General features: G+C 41.6%; 1 protein-coding gene across 1 annotated transcript; it reads left to right on the forward strand.

The window, feature by feature from the left end:
* Window positions 1-118: 118 nt before the first annotated feature.
* Window positions 119-15,760, forward strand: LOC110539131 (neuropeptide FF receptor 1-like). Its single transcript, XM_021626101.3, has 3 exons — window positions 119-463; window positions 10,324-10,423; window positions 10,625-15,760. The coding sequence occupies exons 1-3, from the start codon at window positions 157-159 to the stop codon at window positions 11,454-11,456; spliced, it is 1,239 nt and encodes a 412-aa protein (XP_021481776.3). The 5' UTR covers window positions 119-156; the 3' UTR covers window positions 11,457-15,760.
* Window positions 15,761-21,138: the final 5,378 nt, after the last annotated feature.

Consider the following 21,138-nt stretch of genomic DNA (forward strand, 5'->3'; position numbering starts at 1 on the left):
TTCAGAGAATGTTTGTGCTATGGCTTTATCGTTTTTCTTTTATATTCCTTGCGTTTCTTTTAAAATATACATTTGTCTCTGCTAGGTTTCTCTGCCAATATGTAGGCTATAACACGTTTTTCTGATGTGATTCCATTTGGAAGGTGACTTGTGAAAATGGAGATTGCGTCACTGAATGAAACTGCTGTGAACAGCACCATGGACAGTGCCACTATGGACAGAGCCAACCGCACCTACATGCCTTACTACCTGCACTCCACCGGCATGTCTGTCATCTATATCCTGTGCTATATGGCGGTTCTCCTGCTCTGCGTCGGGGGGAACGTGCTGGTCTCCCTGGTGGTCCTCCGGAACCGCAACATGCGCTCTGTCACCAACCTCTTCATCCTCAACTTGGCCATCAGTGATCTGCTCATTGGAGTGTTCTGCGTTCCAACGACTTTGATTGACAGCCTAATATCAGGTGAGAAAGTGGAGGGAGCAGAAATGCGTAGGGCACATGCAGAAATCGATGCGGGATCCCCTCCGTAAGGGGAATCATATGGTTCTGGAGGCGAGAGTGTTAACTTTCTAGGAAGGGATCAAAGGTTTCAGTCTGGCTTTTACAGCTCGAGGCTGTCTCCAGTTGAGTCAACCAAGTGTGAGAAAGTCTGGAGTGAAAAGGCTGATTTTCAATCAACTTGCTGTTGATAATTAATTATTGCATACCCACTGGGCACACCACATCATTTCAACGGGGAATTTTGGCTAATATTTGGTTAAGTTGTTCAATGAGATTTCAACCTTTATTTACCTACTCAAAAAGACAGCCATACTTTTCTTGAAATCCAAATGTTAGTTTAATTCACTACGCTTTCATCCATCTATAAAAAGGACAACAAAATTCCAAAGGAAAAAGTTAAAACAATGTCAGATTTTAGTTAGTTGTCATCTAAATGTGTTATCACTGCACTTTCAACAATTTACAAGCACAATCAATTTCAAATGGGAATACAATGTCAGAAATGTTGTATTTATACAACTACTTCATCTAAAAGCACAAACAAATAACCTGGGCCTGGTTTCCCATAGTGTTGGAATTTAGGCTAACTTTTATTTATTTTTTATTTAACCTTTCGTTAACTAGGCAAGTCAGTTGTGAACCAATTGTTATTTACAATGATTGCCTATCAAGTGGCAAAAGGCCTCCTACAGGGACTGGACTGTGATTAAAAATACAAATGTAGGACAAAACACACATCATGACACCACAACACTACATAAAGAGAGACCTAAGACAACAACATAGTATGACAGCAACACATGACACAGCCCGGTAGCCACACAAAATGGCAGCAACACAAACACGGTACAAACATTGTTGGGCACAAACAGTACAAAGGGAAAAAAGGAGAAGACAATACGTGTTTTAACGATGCATGTTTCCTACAATGGCCGAAACAGCACCCAGAGAAAATTTCGCTGAGTGTGTTGTTGAAGCATGTGTTTTCTACCTATTGGATCAAAAGAAAGGCAACGATGCTCTCGGATCAGCATTCTCCATTCAAATCTTACATTAACGTTCAAATTATTCCACAATAGTGACGACGGATCAGCTCCTAGAAAGATATTATTACCTATGACTGCAAATATTGAGGTGGCTAATTCCAACACTTACCCTATAATAATGCACTAAAATATTTGGCACATCATTGGGCACCTTAGGCTACACATCATGAAATATATTGAGACAAATTACAGTCAGTAGCCTACAAGTAGCTAAATATATCTCAATTGAATGTATTTCAACATAATTGAAATTGGCCTAGCCTATAGCCTACTGTATTTATTGTTTAATACAGTCATCTCTGTTTTATATTTTTATATTAAGTTTTATACGTCGCAATTGCAAAGACATTGGCAACTTTGTATTTGTAGTCAATTTTGTTTTCTGAATTATCGGCGGTCACAGAGAGGCGGACAAACCATGTGATGTTATGTTTAGCGGAGATGTTCTGTGTATAACATGACGCTATGGGCAAAAAAAACATCTAATGACGCACTTCGTTGTTCTTTGAGTGGTCTGACGCACACTTCAATTATGAGTGTTTTCAAGTGAATCGTTAATAACGATGGTTTTGGGCAGGGGCGGAGTTGTGGGAGGACCTTTGGGGGCTTGCCCCGCCCAAATTTATCTGCTTGCCCTTCCAAATAAAATATTGAAATATTGATAATTTATTTGACCGAGATTCGCGCCGACAGAAAGATGCATCAATCTCAGTTAAAGTTTCCGAGTGAGCGAAACAGCGACCCTCTGTCTCAGTATGTGTAGACCATGTATCTGATGCTGTCTGGACCAAAAGAGTATGGCATGTCATACTATTTATGTCCATACAGCATCAGTTGCATGGGCTACATATAGAGGGGCGCTGTTTAGATCACGCGGATGCTTTGTCCGACGATAGAGTGTCAGCAGAGAGGAAGCGGCAAAGCGAGAGAGCACTCGCCAAAATCTGTCCAGTATAAACCCAGTGCGTTTCTATGGGAACAATATGCAGACCTAAACTTGTCGTCTGCCTCCCAGCCTTTGAGACAAAGACTCCCATTGTTAAGGTGGTGACTTGAGCATCTCATCATGACAGATCTCTGGTTTCAGCCTCTTGTGAATTGGAAAGGAAAGTTAAAATCAAAATCAAATTGTATTGGTCACATAAACATATTTAGCAGATGTTATTGCAGGTGTAGCGAAATGCTTGTGTTCCTAGCTTCAAAAGTGCAGTAGTATCTAAAAATGTAGAACAATACACAAAAATCTAAAGGTAAAGAATGGAATTAAAACATTTAAATATTAGGACAAGCAATGTCGGGGTGGCATTGACTAAAATATAATAGAATATAGTAACATATGAAATGAGTATAGCAGTATGTAAACATGATTAAAGTTACTAGTGTTCCATTATTAAAGTGATTCCATGTCTATGTATATAATGTAGGGCAGCAGCCTCTAAGGTGCATGGTTGAGTAACCAGATGGTAGCCTACTAGTGATGTCTTGCCTTGAGATAGAAGCTGTTTTTCAGTCTCTCGGTCCCAGCTTTGATGCACCTGTACTGACCTCACCTTCTGGATGGTAGCGGGTGAACAGGCAGTGGCTCAGGGTGGTTGATGTCCTTGATGATGTTTTTGGCCTTCCTGTGACACAAGCACAGGAAATGCTGTAGATTTCCTGTGCCCCCGGTAATGCGTTGGGCAGACCGCACACTCCTCTGGATAGCCCTGCGGTTGTGAGCGGTGCAATTAGCGTACCAGGTGGTGATACAGCCCGACAGGGGGCTCTCAATTGTGCATCTGTAAAAGTTTGTGAGGGTCTTAGGGGCCAAGCTGAATTTCTTCAACCTCCTGAAGAAGTGCTGTTGCACCTTCTTCACCACACTATCTGTGTGGGTGGACCATTTCAGATTGTCAGTGATGTGTACGCCGAGGAACTTGAAGCTTTTTACCTTCTCCACTGTGGTCCTGTCGATGTGGATAGGGGCTTGCTCCCTCTGCTGTTTCTTGAAGTCAACAATCAGCTCCTTCATTTTGTTGACGTTGAGGGAGAGGTTATTTTCCTGCACTGTGCGGGTGTACAGTGCACTATTAGGATGCTGGAATTCCCAAAAGTAAATTGATGTTTCAACAAAATTATATTATTACTCCTGTCTAAATAAAATCATTAAAAATACTTCACCATGGAGCTTGACTTACCCACAGAGGATCATTATCTTATTGTTATTTTTAAATGCTGTAGATTGTTTCCTTGCATGCATATGTAAGAAGGTGCCCATTTGGCAATGTCTTATTTCTGATTGTCTTAACTCACCACTCATGTTGTCTTCGCCTCACACGAGGCAACAAAGTCTGTTTTTCTATCAGCCATTGCGAATGAGACATGTAGTTCCTCAGTATTTGAAAAATCTATCAACACTCCCGTCCTTGTTGATCACTAAGCCTCAGTGTGAAAGAGCAAGATATCATGATCTGATAATCCCATATATCCAGTGGAAACGTCATAAAAAAACTGCTTTTTGTCCCAAGCTCACTGGTGCAGGAAACTTTGAGGGCCCGGAATAGGCTAGTTGATTCAATGTTGCAAGTTTCTTAGAGACAGCTTCCGGACGGACCCTGTGATAATTTGATACAATGTTGAACTTCACTAGCAATAGCTCAGGTCAAGACAGATAAAAAGGGAGGCAGACAGGCGGAGAAGAGTGTGTCACGTTCTGACCTTAGTTCTTTTGTTATGTCTTTGTTTTAGTATGGTCAGGGCGTGAGTTGGGTGGGTTGTCTATGTTCTTTTTTCTATGATTTGGGATTTCTGTGTTTGGCCAGGTATGGTTCTCAATCAGAGGCAACTGTCAATCGTTGTCCCTGATTGAGAACCATACTTAGGTAGCCTGGTTTCACTTTTGAGTTGTGGGTGATTGTTTTCTGTTGAGTGTTTGTTTCTGCACCAGACTGAACTGTTACGGTTTCGTTCGTTCACTTTTTTTTTTTTCAGTGCTAATTTACGTTATTAAAAGATGGACACTTACCACGCTGTGCATTGGTCCGATCTCTCCTACTCCTCCTCAGAAGAGGAAGAGGATAGCCGCTACAGAATCACCCACCACCAAAGGACCAAGCAGCGTGGTAACGGGCAGCAGCAGCAGCAGCAGAGATTTCCAGACTTCTGGACATGGGAGGAGATCTTGGATGGCAAGAGACCCTGGGCACAGCCGGGAGAATATCGCCGCCCCAAGGCAGAGCTGGAGGCAGAGCTGGAGGCAGCGAAAGCTGAGAGACGGTGGTATGAGGAGGCAGCACGGCAGCGCGGCTGTAAGCCCAAGAGGCAGCCCCAAATATTTATTGGGGGGGGCACACGGGGAGTGTGGTTAAGTCAGTTAGGAGACCTGAGCAAAATCCCCGTGCTTACCGTGGAGAGAGAGGGACCGGGCAGGCACCATGTTATGCCGTGAGGCGCACTGTGTCCCCGGTGCGCAGGCATAGCCCGGTGCGGTACATAGCAGCGCCTCGTATCGGCCAGGCTAGAGTGGGCATCGAGCCAGGTGCCATGAAGCCAGCTCAACGCATCTGGTCTCCAGTGCGTCTCCTCGGGCCGGGGTACATGGCATCAGCCCTACGCATGGTGTCCCCAGTTTGCCAGCACAGCCCAGTGCGGACTATTCCACCTCAACGCACTGGCTTGGCTACAGGGAGCATTCAGCCAGGTAAGGTTGGGCAGGCTCGGTGCTCGAGACCTCCAGTGCGCCTTCACGGTCCGGTCTATCCGGTGCCACCTCCACGCACCAGCCCTCCGGTGGCAGCCCCCCGCACCAGGCTGTCTCTCCGTCTCCTCCCTACAGGTGCTCCCGCCTCTCCAGCGCTGCCAGAGTCTTCCTCCTGCCCAGCGCTGCCAGAGTCTTCCGTCTGTCCTGAGCTGCCAGAGTCTTCCGTCTGTCCTGAGCTGCCAGAGTCTCACGTCTGTCCTGAGCTGCCAGAGTCTCCCGTCTGTCCAAGCTTCTCCAAACTTGAAACTCATGAGTTGCCTATGGTCTTTACTACCTACACCCATTCAGTGGCGATTTTAGCATGTAAATCTTGGTGGGGCAAGCTCCCCATTTTGTTTTTAGATGCATGACAGCAAAGCCACTACACAACACAGCACAACACTAAACAATACATTATTTGCACTATAACGGTGACAAACTGTGCCCATACTGTTAGGGCCTACATAAAGCTGTCCCAACAGCAGAACTTTCCTTTCTTCACCACCGCTACACCTACACAGCGGAGCCTTGTCTGGCAGCTAAACAGTTCATTCGGGGCGACTGGTATCCTAGTGGTTAGAGCGTTGGACTAGTAACCGAAAGGTTGCAAGATCGATTCCCCGAGCTGACAAGGTACAAATCTGTTGTTCTACCCCTGATCAAGGCTGTTAACCAACTGTTCCTAGGCTGACATTGAAAATAAGAATTTGTTCTTAACTGACTTGCCTAGTTAAAACAAATTCAGCCTCATTTACTGCCTTTAAAAAAAAAACATAGTGGTTTCTACTCACTCCTTGTGGATTTATGTAATTCGATAAAAAGCCTATTTGTTCAGCACTTTCAAAATGGACACAGACAGAAATTCAGATAGACATTAGTTCAGATAAATTTAGCATCATGGCGAGGCCTTAACATGTATAGCTTGCTAGCTAAGATTTTGAAAGTATGTTGTTGATATGATCAGTCCAATCAAAGCTTTGTAGATATAACGTGATTTGATGTCATTTTATCTATAGTCAATGACCTTGAGCCTTCTAGGATGGTCACTTCTAATGTAAATCTATGGCAGCACCCAAGGGAGCTTGAACTGCCTAGCTCTCCCGGTAGATTCTGCGATGACACTAGAGAAGATTACCAATGCCTAAGCTCTGTATTTTCCACTGGTTGCCCCTCCACCACAGAAAGCACTGAGCTAGGATGAAACATCTATATTTTGGAGCTGCCATATTTAAGAAAGCAAGAAAGAGATCATGATTGTATTTGGCTTTATTCTCTCAATAAATTTGTTTTTACATTGTTCGCAAACTGATCTGTGACACAAATTAATGCCTAAATAACATGCTCTGCCCCACCTGCCGTGAATGACAGGTCGCAACTGTACCCATTTATTAAATGTGTTTTGTCTGCCACACATAGGAGGCCCTGTGAAAAAACTGTCACGCCTGCTCCCGCCCACCCTCTCTGGCGCTCAAGGGCACCAGGCTGCCCATCATTACGCACACCTGTCAACATTGTTACAGGCATCAGCACTTCATTGGACTCACCTGTACTCCATCACGTTTTTGATTGCATCCCCTATATCAGTCTATTCCTCAGTTTCATACCCGTGCCAGTATTATTGTCATTATGTTTCCCTTGTCCAGACGATGTCTGCGTTTCGTTTCATGCCCGTTATTCATTAAATGTTCACTCTCTGTACTTGCTTCTCGTCTCCCAGCGTCTGTCCTTGCACCAGGTCTGGTTTTGGGAAACAGCTCAGAGATTTAATGATGCGCCTACAAAGGTTCTGCCCATGAATTTAGGCTTAAAATGCTTTTCGGAGACCGGGCCCTGTATTGCAGTTGAGATTACATTAAAAGTACATTGCAAGTGATCAATGTTGTTCAAAATTCTGCACATATTATTATAGCAATTGTGTAGAAAATCTGCAATCTTTGCATGTTATCTTGAAAATGCACTCTTTCTCTGGTTAGGTCTACATAAGAAGACATTTACAATAGGCTAACCTCAAAATGTGGCCATGGATGTGTTACTCATTTTAAGGTTGAATAAATACTGTTACATTCGTTTGTATCATAGCCTTAACTTTAGGCTACTGTATTACAAAAGTATTATTGCATTGTGTTTGGTTTACACATTGGTCCAATATCAACATTTAAAGGATAGCCTATCTAATGCTTGGATTGTGTCATCTGAGCCACTGGCTTAATCCTACTCTTTAACTTAGATTTTTGGTTTAGTTGGAGACATGAATCCAGCATATAATTTGTTAACTTGTAACAAGTTAATAGAGTATTTTCTACATTGCAAAAGTGTAATTGAAATGTGTGTGATTGTCAATGCAACCAAATATCAAAATTTGAAGGAAATGTATCTTTTGTGCCACTGACTTAGTTTGGTTTTAATTGCAGTTTGTCTCCATGTTAATAATTGATATGTTGGATTCACGTCTCAATCTCAACCAATAATCAAAGTTAAAGAATAGGACTAAGTCAAATCAGACTTTATTTCAAGTTCATTTCAAATTTAATTTAGTTGAGATAGAGGTGAATCCAACATATAGTTTAGAATTAATGTATAGAAAAAACAGACTAAATCAGTGGCACCAATGGATCTATGCAAGCAGAAGATCTCATTCAAATGTTGATATTTGTTTGCACTGACAACCAAACACAATACAAAATCCAGTTTGTCTACAAATATTAATAGTTGATATATTAATAATATTAAATGTTGGATTCACGTCTCCATATCAACCAAAATCAAAGTTAAGTAATAGGAATAAATCAAATCTATGCAAACTTTAAATGCACTTTAAATAGACTTTAAATAGACTTTGACTTTTTTTTAGGTTGAAATCGAGACGTGAATCCAACATATTCCAAGTGTTGTGTTTATGTACTGACATGTATGTGTAACTGATAGATGCACACACACACACTACATGTTAATGTTTTTAAATGTATGTCAATTGTAAAGTCTTTTGTCTGTAATGTCTTTGCGTTATGTGTCGGACCCCAGTAAGACTAGCTGTTGCAATTGGCATTGGGTAATGGAGATTGTAATAAAGTAATTAAAATCAAATATTAATGATGAATTTGAAGATTACATTTTAAATCAACCAAAGCTTGAAACCATAGGCCTATAAGGCTGCGTTTACACAGGCAGCCCAATTCTGATATTTTCCACTAATTGGTCTTTTGACCAATCACACCAATTTATGAACTATGTTTTGCATATTTTAGTTGAACCCTGGATTGAATTGAGACAATAGCTGTTTATGACTTTGCAAGTGTTATATAGGCCAAAATAGTACAATTGATGATATATGACTTACAAATATATATGGTTCCATTTCATTTGCTCTGTCAAACCTACCCTTTGGCATGACTTTGATAGCAACAGTGAATATATTTAGTGATATATCGGTACTAGTCAGTGACAAAATAAAAGCTAAGCAGGGTAGGGCATGGTTAAAACCCTGGATGGGATAGCAAATGAATAGTTGTAGATCAACTCTCAGGTAATAGGTAGTGGATGCTACATTGAAGATCGGACGTTGTTTCAAAGGTACCAATTATACATATTTTATACACAGTTTGTCTATGTTGAAAATTGGTTACTATGATGACATAATCCTGTGGTTGAAATTTCACCCTCAAAACAAATGTTTTGACTTTTTTCGAATCCAATGTACTTTCCATGTAGATGTCACAATACATTGAAAAATGACATTCAAACAATGTTGATTCAACCAGCTTGTGCCCGGTGGGTACAGTTGAAGTTGGAAGTTTAAATACACTTAGGTTGGAGTCGTTAAAACTCGTTTTTCAACCACTCCACAAATTTCTTGTTAACAAACTATAGTTTTGGCAAGTCGGTTAGGACCTCTACTTTGTGCATGACACAAGTAATTTTTCCAACAATTGTTTACAGACAGATTATTTCACTTATAATTCACTGTATCACAATTCCAGTGGGTCAGAAGTTTACATACACTAAGTTGACTGTGGCTTTAAACAGCTTGGAAAATGCATGGCTTTAGAAGCTTCTGATGGGCTAATTGACATCATTTGAGTCAATTGGAGGTGTTTCAAGGCCTACCGTCAAACTCAGAGCCTCTATGCTTGACATCATGGGAAAATCAAAAGAACTCATCCAAGACCTCAGAAAAAAAACTGTAGTCCGGTTCATCCTTGGGAGCAAGGAAGGTACCACGTTCATCTGTACAAACAATAGTACGCAAGTATAAACACCATGGGACCACACAGTCGTCATACCACTCAGGAAGGAGACGCGTTCTGTCTCCTAGAAATGAACGTACTTTGGTGTGAAAAGCACAACTCAATCTCAGAACAACAGCAAAGGACCTTGTGAAGATGCTGGAGAAAACAGGTACAAAATGATCTATATCCACAGTAAAATGAGTCCTATATCGGCATAACCTGAAAGGCCGCTCAGCAAAGAAGAAGCCACTGCTCCAAATCCGGCATAAGAAAAGGCAGACTACGTTTTGCAACTGCACATGGGGACAAAGATCGTACCTTTTTGGAAGAATGTCCTCTCGTCTGAAACAAAAATATAACTTTTTGGCCATAGTGACCATTGTTATGTTTGGAGGAAAAGGGGGAGGCTTGCAAGCCGAAGAACACCATCCCAACCATGACCCACTGGGAATGTGATTAAAGAAATAAAAGCTCAAATAAATAATTCTCTCTACTATTATTCTGACATTTCACATTCTTAACATAAAGGGGTGATCCTAACTGACCTTAGACAGGTATTATTTACTAGGATTAAATGTCAGGAATTGTCAAAACTGAGTTTAAATGCATTTGGCTTAGGTGTATGTAAACTTCCAACTTCAACTGTATCTATTAAATGTATGCATTTTCCATCCCTTTCAGGGCCATTTGCTCCCTTAACGCAATGTATATCCACACATCTACAGTATAAAAATCCATTCTCAATCGAAACACATTAAGATTTGTTAAGATTAAAATATTTGGTGTAGCAACCGGGCTACCGCTTGTGTGTAATGCAGTCTTTCTTACCAGGATGGCCGTTTGGCCAGATTACATGCACCATGAGCAACCTGGTCCAGGGGATGTCAGTGTCAGCATCAGTCTTCACTCTGGTGGCCATAGCTGTTGACAGGTAATCCACCACCACACCACCGCACTATCCTGTCACAGATCTGTTTGTGCTCTTGTCAACTCCATTGCTATAATTGTCAAGCCAAACATTTCTCTCTGTGGCATTCAGTCTCTCTTCCTCCCTACCCCTTCCTCTCTCTATCTTGCTCTCTCTCTCTCCCTCTGTCTGTTTTTTTTCCTCCCTACCTCCCCCTTCTCTCAGGTTCACAGGTATTGTGTACCCCTTTAGACACCGAATGAGGCCTGTGACTGCTCTCGTCACCATCCTCTTCATCTGGGTGCTGGCGTTTGCTATAATCTGCCCCTCGGCTGCTACCCTGACCATCATTCACCTGGAAGACACCTACCTGGTCCAGGACAACCAGACATACCCTGTCTTCGTCTGCTTTGAGAAATGGCCCCAGCCTGAGATGCGTCGTGTCTACACCATGGTCATCTTCGTGCACGTGTACCTGGCCCCCCTGGGTGTTATCAGCATCATGTATGGCTGCATCGTTGCCAAGCTCTCCGTCAACCTGAGGCAGGTGAGGCTGGCAGAGGTGCGGAGGGCCCATTCCCAACGCAGGGTTAAAGTGATCAACATGCTGATCATGGTGGCAGTGCTCTTCATGGTGTCATGGCTGCCTCTGTGGACGCTGATGCTGCTGACTGACTACAGGGATCTGGACACGCAGCAGATTGACTTCCTCAGCAGCTACCTGTTCCCTGTGGCCCACTGGCTGGCCTTCTTTAACAGTGGGATTAACCCCATCATATATGGCTTCTTCAATGAGAACTTCCGCAGGGGGTTCCAGGCTGCAGTGGCCTGCAGGGCCTGTTCACAAAAAACAACAACAGGGGTGGTTAATACACGCTTCAACTTCCCGCCCCCTAACAGAGTATTTAACGAGAACCCTGAGTCTTCTGGTGGGAGGAAAGGCCACTGCTCTAAGGGCACTCCTAAGGTTATCCCACATGCAACCAATGGAATCCTCCTAGATGATATTAACAGGAATGTTGGACTCAACAGGGTGATTGGAGCCTGGGTGGAGTGATTATATTTAGGGCTGTGACGATTATAGATTAATTGTTGTGCAAATGGCCATGGTTATTGCCATAATTGAGCTTGTAATGCATCTTTACAAATTAGCTATGAGATACCTAATGAATACAACATAGTTTTGTTGACACACCCCTGTCTCAAAAACAAATTGTTTTGACTGCTGGGAATTTTTTAAATGAAGCTTCTATTAACTATTAACCATGCTGTTCTGCTTGCAAAATGATAACCAACGTTACCCACCCATGTTGTAGGTGTGGTTCCCTTGCACACACTGAATAAATGTAATTCAACCACTGAAAACCTTCCCATTTTCTGGCCAACAGATTTCATTCAATAGGGTTTTCAGTACATTTATCTAAAGCCATCCCTTTGAATACGGTGTACCTTTAATTAAAATGTTCTCGACAAACTCACTACAATATGTATCAAGAGAATGGGTTCAGAATAGGGATCAATCAAAGCAAGCCATGGAAATACACACATATTCATCACCAATTGGTAGATTTTAAAATACTCTGATTTTATAGATTATTTAGGCTTAGGAAAGTATTTATAAATCATACATAAACAGGGTTGGAGAGCCTTCATACACAAAATATATTGGTGAATGAAAATTACAGTGGTTTGATTTATCCTGAAAGTTGCCATATTCAATAGATCAACCCATTAGATATTGGAAGGTGAGAAAGGTGTACAATAGAAGTTGAACAGTAGTCCAATAAATCCACAGACTGTGATGACAACGGTCCAGTCGCCATGAACGGTGCGCCAGGCTCCAGGTTTAAACTGCTATGTATGGTCTGCTTCCCATAATGATTTTAAAAAGGCTACGTGTCCCAAATTATTGCACAACTTGTAATACGCTAATACTGTATGTCCACTATTAATAGCGACCCTCCGAAACATCCACATGGACGTGACAGAGGAAAGAAAGGGAGGCCTAGACGATGTAATGGAATGATGCAAAATGTAGACTACAAATTTAAGGAAATGAACAGTCCCTGCACTAAAGTGACAGTTATTATGTACAGTGCCTTCAGAAAGTATTCATACCACTTGACGTATTCCACATTTTGTGTTACAGCCTGAATTAAAAAATGATTAAATATATTGTTTTAAAAACAATCCCACATAATGACAAAGTGAAAAGATGTTTTTAGACATTTTTGCTAATTTATTGAAAATGAAACACATATCTTATTTACATACAGTACTAGTCAAAAGTTTTGACACACCAACTCATTCCAGGAATTTTCTTTATTTTGACTATTTTCTACATTGTAGAATAATAGCGAAGACATCAAAACTATTAAATAAAACATATGGAATATATGTACTTCAAAGTAGCCACCCTTGACTTGATGACAGCTTTGCACACTCTTGGCATTCTCTCAACCAGCTTCATGAGGTAGTCACCTGGAATGCATTTCAATTAACAGGTGTGACTTGTTAAAAGTTAATTTGTAGAATTTCTTTATTTATTAATGTGTTTGAGCCAATCAGTTGTGTTGTGACAAGGTAGGGTTGGTATACAGAAGATAGCCCTATATGGTAAAAGACCAAGTCCACATTATCACAAGAACAGCTCAAATAAGCAAAGAGAAACGACAGTTAATCATTACTTTAAGACATGAAGGTTAGTCAATCCGGAAAATTTCAAGAACTTTGAAAGTTTCTAGATGTGCAGTCGCAAAAACTATCAAGTGCTATGATGAAACTGGCTCTCATGAGGACCGACACAGGAAAGGAAGACCCAGAGTTACCTCTGCTGGAGAGTTCATTACAGTTACCAGCCTCAGAAATTGCAGCCCAAATTAAATGCTTCACACAGTTCAAGTAACAGACACATCTCAACATCAACTGTTCAGAGAAGACTGTGTGAATCAGTCCTTCATGGTCAAATTGCTGCAAAGAAACCACTACACAAATAATAAGAAGAGACTTGCTTGGGTCAAGCAATGGATGTTACACTGTCTGTGATTTCTTTATAATTCAAAGCACACTGTTCAGAGAAGACTGTGTGAATCAGTCCTTCATGGTCAAATTGCTGCAAAGAAACCACTACACAAATAATAAGAAGAGACTTGCTTGGGTCAAACAATGGATGTTACACTGTCTGTGGTTACTGCCTTGTAACCAGCATGGCTACAACAGCATTCTGCAGAAATACGCCATCCCATCTGGTTTGCGCTTATTGGGACTATCATTTGTTTTCAACAGGACAATGACCCAACACACTTCTAGGCTGTGTAAGGGCTATTTGTCCAAGAAGGAGAGTGGATGGAGTGCTGCATCAGATGACCTGATCTGCACAATCACTCGACCTCAACCCAATTTTTATTTATTTATATATATATATATATTATAAGTCAGTTAAGAACAAATTCTTATTTTCAGTGATGGCCTAGGAACAGTGGGTTAACTGCCTTGTTCAGGGGCAGAACAACAGACTTTTACCTTGTTAGCTTGGGGATTCGATCTTGCAACCTTTCGGTTACAAGTCCAACGCTATAACCACTAGGCTACCTGCCACCACATTAGATGGTTTGGGATGGGAAAAATAGCCAACAAGTGCTCAGCATATGTGGGAACTCCTTCAAGACAGTTGGAAAAGCATTCCAGGTGAAGCTGGTTGAGAGAATGCAAAGAGTGTGCAAAGCTGTCTTCAAGGCCGGCTACTTTAAAGAATCTAAAAACTAAAATATATTTGGATTTGTTTAACACTTTGGTTACTACATGATTCCATATGTGTTATGGGGGAGTGGTCAGACGGAAGACACTCCTGAGAAAAAGGCACATGGTAGCACACCTGAGAGCTTAAGGTATGAGACAAAAATTGGTACTCTTTCGCTTGAATGCAAAGCACCTGTCTGACACTATCCCTACCATGAAGCATGTGATGGCAGCATCATGCTATGGGGATGCTTTTCAGTGGTAAGGAGACTGGTAAGGATAGAGGGAACAATGAATGGAGCCAAATACAGGCAAATCCTTGATGAAAACCTGCTTCAGAGAGCAAATTACCATTGACTGGGGCGAAGATTTACGTTACAACAGGACAATGACCCCAAGCATACAACCAAAGCAACGCTGGAATGGCTTCAGAACAAGAATGTGAAAGTCCTTGAGCGACCCAGCCAAAGCCCAGGCTTGAATCCCATTGAAAATCTGTGGAATGACTTAAAGACTGCTGTTCACCACCGCTCCCCATCTAATGTAACAGAGCTTGAGAAAATCTGCAAAAAAGAATGGAGGAAAATCCCCAAACCTAGATGTGCAAAGCTGATACAGAAATACCCAAGACTACAAAGTATGGACTCGGGGTGTGAATACTTATGCAAATTAGATATTTTTGTATTTCATTCTCAATAAATTTGCCAACTTTTTTCCCCTTTTTTTTTTAAGTCAAGGGGTATGAATACTTTCTGAAGGCACTGTATGTGGGTATTATTGACGGTGGCTTCTGATAGCGGCTAATATTTAATATAATAGAAATGGTAAAAACATATATAATAGCCTGGGCACATAATTAAAACATTCTAGAGTGCATAAATCAACTCGATATGTTCGGCGCTACTGTCAGTGCGCATCGATTTCCATATAGCCTTGGCTTGTGTTTCCAAATTTCACCCCTGCAAATGATGAAGCCATAGGCATATAATAAAATTGTGGAATAATGACAGCTATTTATACTTCACGGTGGAAAAGGGTCCTGTACAACACCCCTCCCACTCCCTTTCTGCCTGGAGGTGAGCCCTCCCCTCATTTGTCGCCACACACCTCCATCAAAGCTCCTTAAGAACAATCACGTGCACCTGAAAGAGGTGGGCCTACCCCTTTAAATGCCCCCCACCTGCAGTTATTAGCCCCCTTTCAACCAAACTAGCATGTGACAGATGCGGTCATTGACAGTGAGTATCATACGTATGTGGTGTGTGGCGTCCAAGTTGGAGTTATTCCTTTTGTTAGGTTACTGTAAATAAATATTATATTTCTCCCTACAGCATGGGTGCTAATTTGGTTGTGCTTGTTTGTTGCCCATAGAGCACTAATATTGTACATAGATGCTAATGTGTATCTTTGAGCCTTCCAGTTTGGTGACATGAGTATAAGTGTTTGCCCTTTATTGCCCAAGTTAATGGCATAATGTAAAAACAATGTCTTGTTTCTATTCACCCTAGTGAAAAAATCTTCATGCCTCACCTACATCACCATCTATCACATCTGTTAACTGTAACACCGTCTGAAGCCTACAAAGACCAATGATACAAATCTATTCAATAAAAGATCCATTGGCTACCCTCTCTTTGTGTTCATGCAGACCTACCTACTGCGTTACCTCCCACCCATCCTACCCAGTTTCTTTGAGCTATTTTACAGGGCTGAAATAGCTGTCATATTGACATGCTTTTCAGTTTGCTGAAAGATTTAATCTGATTACAAAAAAAGGTAACTGTAATCAGTTATGTTACTAGCATAGTTGTAATCGGATTGCATTAGAAAAACTAGTTAACTACTTGGATTACTTTTAAATGTCTTCTCAATTACATTTGAAGAAAGGCACAACTTTTACGTTTTTTCCACCTGAGTGAATCAGGGACCACTATGATAATGTTTTTGATGGCTCCTTTCGGTCTTCCAATGTCTGTTAAGGGGAAGTAATAAAACATGTAATTAGAAGTAATCTGATTACATTACAGAGTTCGGTTAATCCCAAAGTTACGTTACTGATTACTATTTAGGACTGGTAACTGATTACATTTAGTAAGTAACCTACCCAACCCTGGTCTTATCGATAGGGCTAATTAATTTATAAATTAGTGCATAGAGATTGGTGTTTTTTTACTCGGAACCAATGGGTTGCTCCACCTTATTCAGAGTTTCCTCGCATGTAAAGGTAATGGAATTATGATTGCATTAAGTCAAGGTCGGAATAAGGCGTTTCTGTAAACACACCTCTGCCACACCTCCATTTCTATGATCTCCACCCCAAACAAATAGCTGGCTGGCACATGCTTTACCTCATGCTTAAATTCAAGGTCAGAATAAAGTAACATTTTCACGTGGGTAACTCGGGTCTGATCCCCCCCCCCCATCATATTCCATCAGACTCGTTTTGCATTGATATCATGATCTATTCCTTGTTAGAGGTTCCCCTTTGAAGTAAAATCTTTTGTTGATTAATTTTAGGCTGATAAGATACAATCCCGTCACCACCAATATCAATACAAGCACATGCACGTGTGCATATACACACATCAAACAGCCCCGAAGCCATTATATGCAAATGTGTTTGGGTGTATGGGTCCTCTGGGCCTGTGAAATGACATTTAAACATGGGTATTTCTGGAAGACAGGAATACACATGCTGAGACATCAGTCATTGAATATTTCTTCTTTGGGTGCAGTTAGAAGTACGAGATACCATAACCACTCACAGGGATGGCTAACACTTAAAGTTCATTCGGTCTGTACAGATTCATGTAAAACGGCTTTTAGTTTCTTTGCACTTCACTTAGGGGTTGATTAAAATCTATGTTTTTTTTATGTGTGTTTTGATTTAAGCAATTGTCAGTAGTTGGTTTTCAGACCTACCTTGTTCCTTTGTGTAACTGGCTTTGCAGGTGTGACTCCGTTGCACGCATTGAATACATTTAATTAAACTGCTGAAAACCCTCCCACTTGATGGCCAACACAATTTATTGTGGAGTATTCATTTAATATGGTTTTCAGTACATTTATCTAAAGCCATACCTTTAAAACGAGATAAATCTACCATAATCCTCACTAATCATGGAACGATAATGACAGCTGTCCAGTTGTGTGAACCGTGCGCCTTGCTCCAGGCCAGGCTCCAGGTTTAAACAGCTATGTGGAGACTGTGTTCCAAATTGAGGCTACATATCCCAAATTATTACACAAGATTAGCCAAATATCATCCACTATTGCTAGCAGCCCACAGAAACAACCACAAAGACATTGTAGCGGTCCTATGTGTAGCTGGTGTAAGGAGTCAGGCGCAGGACAGCAGATATGAGTACTTAAAGTACTTTACTCAAAAATTCCAAATATACAAAGTAACAATGATAGCCCACAAACACGGACCAAATACAATAAACATTCACTCACAAACACAACATGGGGAACAGAGGGTTAAATAATAAACAAGTAATTGGTTGAGTGAACCTAGGTGTGATAAGACAAAGACAGAACAAATGGAAAATGAAAAGTGGATCGGCGGTGGCTAGAAAGCCGGTGACGTCGACCGCTGAATGCCGCCCGAACAAGGAAATCCCGCAGCAACGAAGGGTCCAGGACGTCCTCCATCTCTCCTCCGGACCGTACCCTCCCAATCCACGAGGTACTGAAGGTCCCTTGCCCGACGCCTCGAGTCTAGGATGGCTCGAACAGCATGCGCCGAGGCCCCCCTCGATGTCCAGATGGGACAGAGGAACCTCCCGCACCTCAGCTTCCTGGAGTGGACCAGCCACCACCGGCCTGAGGAGAGACACATGGAACGAGGGATTAATAATAAACAAGTAATTAGTTGAGTGAAGCTAGGTGTGATAAGACAAAGACAGAACAAATGGAAAATGAAAAGTGGATTGGCGGTGGCTAGAAAGCTGGTGACGTCGACTGCCGAATGTCGCCCGAACAAGGAGAGGGACCGACTTCGGCGGAAGTCGTGACAGACATGACCTGAAAGAAAGGTAAACGGAATGGAATTATCCAAAATGTAGGCTACAAATTGAAGGAAACTAACACTAAAGTGACAGTATGTGGCCAAACAGTACGTGGACACCCCTTCAAATTAGTGGATTCGGCTATTTCAGCCACACCCGTTTCTGACAGGTGTATAAAATCGAGCACACAGCCATGCAATCTCCATAGACAAACTGTGGCAGTAGATTGGCCTTACTGAAAAGCTCAGTGACTTTAAACGTGGCACCGCCATAGGATGCCACCATTTCAACAAGTCAGTTTGTCAAATTTCTGCCCTGCTAGCGCTACCTCGGTCAACTATAAGTGCTGTTATTGTGAAGTGGAAATGTCTAGGAGCAACAACGGCTCAGTTGCTAAGTGGTAGGCCACACAAGCGCACAGAACGGTACCGTCGACTGCTGAAGCATGTAGCAAGTAAAAATCATCTCTCCTCGGTTGCAACACTCACAACCAAGTTCGTAACTGCCTCTGGAAGCAATGTCAGCACAAAAAATGTAATGGGTTTCCATGGCCGAGCAGCCGCACACAATCCAGATCACCATGCGCAATGCCAAGAGTCAGCTGGAGTGGTGTAAAGCTCGCCACCATTGGACTCTGGAGCAGTGGAAACGTGTTCTCTTCATTATCTGACAGTCTGATGGACAATTCAAGGTTTGGCGGATGCCAGGAGAACGCTGCCTGCCCGAATGCATAGTGCCAACTGTAAAGTTTGGTGGAGGAGGAATAATGGTTTGGGGCTGTTTTCATGGTTCAGGCTAGGCCCCTTACTTCCAGTGAAGGGAAATCTTAATGCTACAGCAAACAATGACATTCTATACAATTCTATGCTTCCAAATTTGTGGAAACAGTTTGTGGAACGTCCTTTCCTGTTTCAGCATGACAATGCCCCCATGCACAGAGCTGGGTCCATACAGAAATGGTTTGTCGAGATCGGTGTGGAAGAACTTGACTGGCCTGCACAGAGCCCTCACCTCAACCCATTTTGAACGAATTGGAACGCCGACTGCAAGCCAGGCCTAATCGCCCGAAATGCAGCTGTAGGCAACATCTAAATTATTGCCTCCTGTAACCTATCAAAACTAATTTCCCGTTAGAAACGATCACTTATTTGAAGAATATAAAATCCTCCTGCGGCAGGATTGTTTTATTCCTGCAACAAAACTGGTCAAATGAAGGTCCCACACCTCTACTGTGGCTGTAATAGTATTTAGACATTGCAATAAAGAGATCATCCATGTTGTTAATATAATACATGTCATGTCAGCGTCATGAATCGTTAAAATGTCGACAAATGTTTTTTATGACTGTCACGCCCTGACCTTAGTTATCTTTGTTTTCTTTATTATTAGTTTAGGTCAGGGTGTGACAAGGGTGGTTTGTGTAGTTTTTGTATTGTCTAGGGTTTTTTGTATGTCTAGGGGTTTCGCTAGTCTAGGTGTTTATATGTCTTTGGTTGCCTAGATTGGTTCTCAATCAGAGGCAGCTGTTTATTCGTTGTCTCTGATTGGGAACCATATTTAGGTAGCCGTATTCCTTGGTTATTTTGTGGGTTGTTATTCTATGTTTAGTTGCCTGTTCTGCACTAGCCATATTGCTTCACATTTTGTTTAGTTCTGTTCAGTGTTCTCTCTTTATTAAAGAGTTATGTTTTCTCACCACGCTGCGCCTTGGTCTCCTCTTTGTGACGACCGTGACAATGATGTATAATATTAACATGAATGATATCTTTCTTGGATTGAGGAAGGAAATAGGTACACTGCTGTTCAAAAGTTTGGGGTCACTTAGAATTGTCCTTGTTTTTGAAAGAAAAGCACATTTTTTTGTCCATTAAAATAACATCAAATTGATCAGAAATACAGTGTAGACATTGTTAATGTTGTAAATGACTATTGTAGCTGGAAACGGCTGATTTTTATGGAATATCTACATAGGCATACAGAGGCCCATTATCATCAACCATAACTCTTGTGTTCCACGTTTTGTTAACTAATCCAAGTTTATCATTTAAAAAAGGATAATTGATCATTAGAAAACCATTTTGCAATTGTGTTAGCACGGCTGAAAACTGTCGTGCTGATTAAAGAAGCATTAAAACTGGCCTTCTTTAGACTATTTGAGTATCTGGAGCGTCACCATTTGTGGGTTCGATTACAGGTTCCAAATGACCAGAAACAAAGCACTTTCTTCTGAAACTCGTCAGTCTATTCTTGTTCTGCGAAATTCAGGCTATTCCATGTGAGAAATTGCCAAGAAACTGAAGATATGCTGGCTTTCTAAGCAGAGTTCAAAAAAAAAAACATATCTCAGACTGGCCAATAAAAATAAATGACTAAGATGGGCAAAAGAACACTGACACTGGACAGAGGAAGATTGGAAAAAAGTGTTATGGACAGATAAATCTTAGTTTCAGTTGTTCGGATCACAAAGAAGAACATTCGGGAGACGCAGAAAAAATGAAAAGATGCTGGAGGAGTGCTTGACGCCATCTGTCAAGCATGGTGGAGGCAATGTGATGGGGTGCTTTGGTGGTGGAAGAGTGGGAGTACAGGGTAAAAAGGATCTCGAAGAATGAAGGCTATCACTCCATTTTGCAACGCCATACCATACCCTGTGGACGGTGCTTAATTGGAGCTAATTTCCTCCTACAACAGGACAATGACCTAAAGCACAGCTCAAAACTATGCAATAACTATTTAGGGAAGAAGCAGTCAGCTGGTATTCTGTCTATAACGGAGTGGCCAGCACAGTCACCAGATTTCAACCCTATTGAGCTGTTGTGGGAGCAGATCGACCGTATTTGTGTGAGGTGCTTCAGGAAGCATGGGGTGAAATCTCTTCATATTACCTCAAGAAATTGACAACTAGAATGCCAAAGGTCTGCAAGGCTGTAATTGCTGCAAATGGAAGATTATTTGACAAAAGCAAAGTTTGAAGGACAAACTGATTATTCA

Source organism: Oncorhynchus mykiss, chromosome 12 (genome assembly GCF_057628025.1).
Source record: "Oncorhynchus mykiss isolate SJ-2025 chromosome 12, ASM5762802v1, whole genome shotgun sequence".
Taxonomy (NCBI): Eukaryota; Metazoa; Chordata; class Actinopteri; order Salmoniformes; family Salmonidae; genus Oncorhynchus; species Oncorhynchus mykiss.